This window comes from Apis laboriosa, unplaced genomic scaffold, assembly GCF_014066325.1.
Source record: "Apis laboriosa isolate Shangri-la unplaced genomic scaffold, ASM1406632v1 scaffold71_cov137, whole genome shotgun sequence".
Classification (NCBI taxonomy): Eukaryota; Metazoa; Arthropoda; class Insecta; order Hymenoptera; family Apidae; genus Apis; species Apis laboriosa.
Window position 1 is genome coordinate 909679 of NW_025224229.1, and position 8402 is coordinate 918080.

The window sequence follows — 8402 nt, forward strand, 5'->3', positions numbered from 1 at the left end:
TGTATTTGTATGTAAGATATGCACATATGTATGAATGGATACATAAAATACTTTGCGTAATTATATGTAATAAATATTTGAAAAAAAATATAAATATAAATATAAATAAATATATAAATAAATATAAATAAAAATATAAATATAAATATAAAAAATATTTTATGCATGTGACATATTATGTGACATTTATGTGTAGAATTGTATTTAATTTTTCGTCCATTTTTAATCCAATCAGTCAATCGATTTAACAATTTAACAATTCGCAATAACTTATATAGCATTTATATTACGAAGAAAAAATTGAATAAATTCAATTGGACAACTTATGACCCAGTCTTATTATCTACATAATTTATTATCAAACTAGAATTTATATAACGATAATATTTGAGAAAAAATTAGAGAAGATAGAAATCTAATAATAGTGTAGGTTATTTTTGATCCAGTGACCGTACTGCGCAATCCATATCTCTGAATATTAAATTTCGATAATATTAATAAATCATTCTTCTTGCATTCAACAATTATTATTATTAATAAATATCTACTCAAATTGATTTTTATTTCATTTAAAAACATGTATAAATTAAAATATTAATAAAATATTATCATCAAATAATCTGTATATTATACAGATATTTTATATTGTACAGATTATTAAAAAACTTTTTAATTTTATATGAAAAAACAAATCTATAAAAAGATAGGAATTTCTATAAATTATTTAAAAAAAGAAGATTTATTATATCTATGAATATTAAAGAAATAAGCGTTCTGTTCACGACAGATTATTTCAATATTCAGGACAAAAGACATTTTTTAGTCTCGTAACAAATGACTTGCATATGAGCAATCAGTTGAAAGTAATCGAGATGCAAAGATTCAATTACGAGCGCAAAGAGGCAGGAAAAGATGGAAATATTAGAGGTAAGATTTCGATGAGAGCATCGACGAGATGTCGAAGAGCAAAAAGATAACGGAAAGCTCGATTTCTAACATAAGATGCAATCCAGACGGTGTAACGTCCTGCAGCAACTTGGTGCAGATAATCGAGAATGACGAAACGACGACCGGTTTTCTCGAGCAGAGGATACAGTTTGAGAGTATACATCCTCTCGGATAATCTATCTCTCTCTTTCCTCTTTCCCGTTGACAAGAACTCTCGCAAAGTCGCATCTTGCTACCGATCGATCTCACCGCAGCCAGAAGAGAGAGAATATGCTTACTTCCTACGAACCGAGTGAATCGATACCGATCGATTCTCACCGATGCTCTTCAGATATTTTTGGAATCTTTCTACCAGATTTCGCTTGCCAAATGTCGCAAAATCACTCTGCTCGAATCATGATCGCGTTACATAAATAATATTACCGCCTATATTCTGAAACTTGGAAACTCTTTTTTTTTCCGTAAACATTTTCAATACTTTCGTTTTATGTAGAGTAATAGGATATTATACAACTTTTCGTGTTTACAAAGAGTTTACATAATATTTAATTTACGACCTTTTTGCATAACTTTTATTATGAAAATACATAAAATGTTCGAAATGTTTTATATCTATATACATATACCACGGTACATGAGAGATTATTGATTACATGTGCGACATTTATATTCTTTTTATATTATATTTATATTCGTTTGTAATAATTATTAAAGTGATCGTTTTTAATAAAAAAAAACAATCTTCAGTTAATAGTTAATAGAAAAATTTTATTTATTTAATTCACGTATTTTTTTATTAATAATAAACAAAAAAATTATTATTTTTATTTCATTGTAATAAATGTTAAAATAATATTTCAAGTTTATTTTTATTTCATACAAGCGATGAATTAAATAGCATAAAATTTAACAATGCAAAAATTTTCGAGTGTAACAATTTATTCTTAATAACAATTGTATTCGGTTGATTTTATTACGAGTAAACATAAATAAACAAATTTAGATAATTTTTACATTGACCAAATATATCTTTATGATATTTATTCTTTACCATTATTTAATTTATTGCTTATTGTGCATTAAATAAATAAATTTTATATTTTTATTAACTATAATAAATATTTCAATATAAAAAATTATTCAATATAAAATATTCAATTTAAAAAATAATCAATTCGATATTATTATAAAGAAATACATTATAAAGCAAATATCTATCGCATCGATATTAATGTATATTTTTTTAAAGAGAGCGTTTTAAATAATTTATCATTTCTTAATGCTTTATAAATGAAAAATGTTAAAAAGTTAAATGCCTAACAATATTTTCTACTTTGAACAATAGTTTCATATTCATTTGATATCTATTGTCTGGACTAAATATTTTAACAAGCTCAAATCTTACGAGACTTACTTCACAAATGTGTTGTGCATACTAAATGAATGTGACAATTCTATGTTAACTGCCTATTTATTAAGAGGCTTAAAGTCTAACTTACTTTAATGTTTTCTAAAGTATAAGTTCCTGAAACGTTTTCAAAGGTAATATGATGAAATTATATGTATTATATGTATGTAAATTATATCATAATTATCATTATGTATAATAAATTTACAAAGGAGGACAATTTATTATTATAAGTCTATATTTACTATAATCGAATTATAAATGCAATTAAAATAGGAATTTGCTGTTTTTATGTATACTATAATTTTCATAGATTAAATGAAACTGAATTTTAAATTTGAAAATAATATAATAAATATTTATCTAATTTTTAATTTTATTAAAAACAAATCATAAATTTTAATCAAAGTAGAAATTTATAAACAATTCATTGATTTCATATTATTTTGCGTTTATAAAATTAACAATCAGTTTTAACCTATTCGCTTTTAAATTATATAAGTAATTTATCTAATTGTATATTGATTTAATTAACGTATTTAAAACATACATTTAAAAATAAAAATAACAATGTGTTAAATGAATTTTCATTAACTAAAACATATTAAATAATTTAATTAGATCATCTATTTTATATTATATAATCAAGTAAAAAAAATTATAAAGTTTATATAAATAATAAAAACAGAAAATTAAATCGAACTAATTTAATTTTTAAATTATCAGTTTTGATAGATATTAGTAACTCATTGATTAATCATATTTACTATATGATGTTTTTTATATTCACAGATAATTTCAAGACCAAAAACATCGATAAATTTTCCAATTAAATTAATTAATTTTCTTTGACATATTACAAAAAAGACAATTATTTCAAATTGATGTAGATATCTTGTTTTCCCACGATTCTTTATTTGTTACATTTTTCAGAAACAAGCTCCGCTATAGTGACAAAATGTTCTCCGTACGTTTCATATTAGAATTCTTGGAATGCGAAAACTAGTAGCAAGTGATTCATTTCCTATATTTTTTTCTTTTAAACATTAAAAATTGGATTAAAAATCGAGAAGCGAGCCATGTTGCTCGCTATAAATTATCGAACAAAATTCAGAATCAATTAAAATCACACAACTAAGTATAATGAAACATTTTTTTTTCTTTAAGAATATTTTTAAAATTAATATTCAATAAAATGAAAATATCATTAAATGATATGTTAATAATGATTATAAAAAATAACTTTAATAATTAGATATAGTCAATCAAAGTTTTATTTCATATTCAAAACTTTTGTCAAAGAGAAAAAAATATTTTCAAAGATATTAATTTTTAATGACATGAATAATCATGAAAAATATTTATTAAAATAATATAAATTAATGATGTAAATTATAAATCAAATATTATTTACATATTTAATTTTTGAAACAATCAAGATTTGTCATATTAATATTAATTGCAATTATATTTTGAATTAAAGCAATATTTAATATGTCTTCTATTTTTCTTCCTTCTTGTTAGTTATAAATAAACAATTTCAAGATTATTTAAAATTAATTTTTTAGTTTATATTATAAAGTTTATAAATGTATGTCATAATAAAAGAAAAACTATAAATGTTGAACGTAAAACTTTCATAATAATTAGAGCAAGTAGCAAACGTAAATAGTCACTAATCATAATATCAAACCACATATCAATTTAAATGAGTGACTAACAACGAATGTTACACATTACAGTGTTATTAAACAATTGTCAAGGTTCAAAATATATACATATGTATATATATATATTTTGAAATCGTACAATCATACGTGAAATACAATTTCCTAATTATTTTTAAACATTATATCTTATCTTGTTTACAAATTTATATATAATATTATCTATTTTCATTTCTTTAAATAATCTTTAATGATCTCTTATTTTTTTTTAAATTATAAATAATAATTTAAATACTTATTATACTCAATTGTATATACTCACAATTAATCAAAAAAATCTATATAATATTATCTAATAAAAAAATTCAGTTAACCAAAAAAAATTTTAATTTTAATTTTAAAGTTTGTAAATAGATATGTAGAATATAATGGATTTATATATAGAATAATCTTTTTTCGATAGAAAATCTCTTTAAGCGTATAAAATCATCATTTTATTAAAATTTTGCTCGATAATATATACTATAATATTTATTTGCTTCAAAATTGGAAATAAATAATTATATATTAATTATATAATAATTTGATATTATATATGATAAAAAAAGTATAACATAGTCATTAAAATAAAAAAATTATAACATAATAAACATTTTATTAATCCTGCAATCTTTTTTCACACACTATCTTTTCGATTCATTGAATGGATTTTTCATGTCTTTCGCATATTTATATCAAACAAAAATTTTAAAGAAAATTTATCATTATATTCTTCTAATATCTATTTTTAAAAATTATATGTTCGAAAAAAAGTTATACGAGTTTTATATTTACAATAAATTTAATATGACATCATAATTAAAAATCAATTCTTTTGGAAAAATTCTAAATTATTCACATATTATTGCAAATTTCAATTTTGCATAAAATTAAAGTTCATAATATAACAAATAGTAAATTTTTTTTTTAAATAAAAAACATTTTTAGATTTTTGAACGTGAATGTACACATGTATGTTAACAATTTAATGATCCTATAGTATTCATACTGCAATATCATTCTCCTTTCGAAAAATGAGACCTCTAACAAACTTTGCACAATGAATTTTATTAATTTTTAGCATATTAACAAAAAAATTTAAATATCAGAAACAAAAATTTTATTTGAAAAATCTCTATTTCCAAAATATAAATAATTATAATTTGCATGTTTGCAAAATTCACTTTTTTTTATCAAATAACATTTCTCGCGTAATTTTTCTTTATGAATAAAATTTATAAGATAAAATTGAAAAAATAAATACTTTTTTTAGGAATATTTATTTTTTATTGCAAAACTAGATAATATGTGTTTTATGTTACATCATAATTATTAATTATAAATTAATTAATAATATAAATTAATTATAAATTAATTAATAATTAATTGATTAATAATCAAATTTAAAAAGAATTACTTAAATATAAAATAAATCAGATTGAAATAAGATATAATAAAATAAGAATGTGAAATTATACAATATAAATAAAAATACAATATAAATAATGTAAAAAAAAAGAATGCGATAATTTAATGTTAACATGCTAACTAATTAAATATTAAATGCTAAACAATTAAATGAATAATAGAAAATTTTAAGAATTGCATAATATTAAAATATTATAATCATAGTAAGTTTAAAAAAAAATATAGATAGAATATTGAATTTTCAATCATCTTATTTTACGAATAATTATATTTTATGAATATTTCTATTTTATCAATATTTTTGCAAAAAAAAAAATTAATATTACAGTTACAAATTAATATACAGTATAATATTTTATATTTTTAAAAATTTATCTTTATGATATATCTTTTTTTTCATTTCATCAAAACTGAAATATATATTATTATATTAACTGGAGTGTTTTATATAATAATATATATTTAAAATGCTTATAAAATATAGATTTTTTTTTATATTTAAAGACAAATAATTGATACTATACATTTACATTTTATATAATTTTTATATCTTAATATCTTTTTATAAAATATAAAATACATATTTTCGAAAATATTAATTTTTTTTTATTTTTCTATTATAATTTTTATGTATAATTTAATTATATTAAAAAATTATTAATAATATAATTTGATATATTATATAATAGAATTTTATATCAAGATATTAAAAATTCTTTTAATTATAATCATTTTTTTAAAAAAAATAATTATAATAATTAAAAAAGAATTGAAAGAATTTATTTTAATATTATTTATTAAATATTAAAATATCAAATTATTCGTAATATGAATTAAAAATAAAATAAAATTAGATATATATTTATATCATGATATAATTTTAATTTTAATATTACAAGATGAATTATTTATTATATTATTGAGTATAAATTAAGTATTTGGCCATTTTGCATTAAATATAGTGTTAAAATTATAAATAATTAACTTTAATGTATTATCGTCATAAGATCATAAAGCAAGAGAAGTGAAGAAGTAAAATATGACAAAAAAATTATATTCTAAAATTAGAAAAAAAAGATGAAAAAAAATTGATAAGTGTTTGTCTTTTTTTTATTTGTTTCTTACCTTCCCAAGAAGTTGTCCTTTGTAATAAGCGTTTCCTTGAATCGGATCAACAACGTAATCCAACTCCTCCGCGGAATTGTTCCAGGAAGACGTGGACGGTCCTGCCGTAATCACGCTGGTAGTCCTTATCAAAGACGTAGCGGTATTACTAAGACGACTGCCACTGACCGAAGAAGTAAGATTATTAGTGCCAACGGTTGTAGTGACAGTCGCGACGTTGTTCGTCAGCGAAGTAGTATCCTGCATATTGTTGTCACCTCTAGATGATAGTTGCATGGAAGAAGCATAAATAAGCGTGGATGTACGCGTGGTTGTACAAACGGCTTCTTCGTCGTTTCTATAACCATTGACATTGTTTTCTTTCGGTGGTTCAATAAGACAACTAGGATGCAAAGAATACGTCGAGAGTTCTACGTCTAAAGGTAACGAGGATGCGCCGTTTTTTTGACTTTTTCGACGTACGAGGCTTTGCAAAGATGTGGAAACCTTCGAAAAACTTTGATACGGGTGATTATTGATGGATCTGCTACTATTAGCTGATTCAATCTTCTTTTTCGAATATTCTGATTCTGGTATAGTTTTAGTCGTCTCATTGCTTTCTTCTTGACATCGAGCAACGACCTCTCCCTCTAAGAAACGGCAAGCTGCTGTTTCGGTATGCAAGTCACCGGGCATCGTCTCCAGGAGGAAACTTTTACTTGTCGTATCATATCCTCTTGGAGATGATGAACTCCCGACTTCTATCTCGAGCGTGTTCGAAGGTAACATTTCTAACTTTAGATTCATTTAGCGACGGCTTCAGATAGCGTCTATAAAATATTTGTACTTTGCTTCAGGAAATCAATTATTCAGCGCACCCTGAATAGCGTATATAACATTGATTCTTTCCTTTTTCTGCAACACGTTTTTTCGCTAACTTATACACTATGATGTTACATTCCGTTTCGCGGGATGTCATGTTATATTTGATTTTGGCATTTAACATAGACGACGCCTACTTCTTGACATCCATGATACATGTGCACTCCGAAATCGTTCGATAACAGCGTCACGACATTAAATACGCTTTGAAATAACTCTTCTTTCTTTATAAGACGAACAAATCTCTGTCCAAATTCCAAATGTGAGATCGTAAAACAGCATTCGGGAACGCTTATAAATGTAGAATATTATTATTAAAACAAAACGCACGCGTTCTCTTATCACTGACCTATCAGTTATGCTCATAAATCCCAACCGCTTGACCAGTCGAATCGTCACTGTTCCATGCGCACCAACCGAACGACCCAACACCCTCAGTCTCTATCCTCCCCACTACTACCACCACCTGAGCTCTCAGTGCCGTCGATAAAACCTAGTTGCTTTGACATTTTTCTTTCGATATTATAATCATAAAATTTTGTTTTTTACATTCATATATTTTCGCATGAAATGTCTTAAATGTAACAAAAAAAAACATTATATTTCTATTCATAAATATATTTACTTAAATTATTATTAATAAAATATATCGTTTTTATAATAATAAAATTAGAATATCAAAAGAAATATATTTTCAATATTCATGACAAAGATAAAAAAAAGAATAGTTATAGAAATATCTTGAATGAATAAAATTTAAATTTCTTATATGTGTTTAATTATATTATATTTAATAAACAATTTAAAGTAAAGATACGTTTTTATGTAAATCTTTTTGAAATACTAAAATTACATTTGATTATAAGTATATTTCAATAAAATAATAAAATATTTTTTTTGCACTATTTATTTTGTTAATTTTAAAT

At 22.5% G+C, this 8402-nt stretch overlaps 1 protein-coding gene across 2 annotated transcripts in view; it reads right to left on the reverse strand.

Annotated features, from left to right (window-relative positions):
- Window positions 1-7840, reverse strand: part of LOC122719237 (serine/threonine-protein kinase PLK1-like) — a 52478-nt gene extending 44638 nt beyond the window's left edge. For both annotated transcript variants that reach the window (XM_043944891.1, XM_043944890.1), the window contains exon 1: window positions 6616-7840. In XM_043944891.1, the coding sequence (XP_043800826.1) occupies window positions 6616-7401 (786 nt within the window). In that variant the 5' untranslated portion in view covers window positions 7402-7840. The remainder of the gene's footprint in view (window positions 1-6615) is intronic.
- Window positions 7841-8402: the final 562 nt, after the last annotated feature.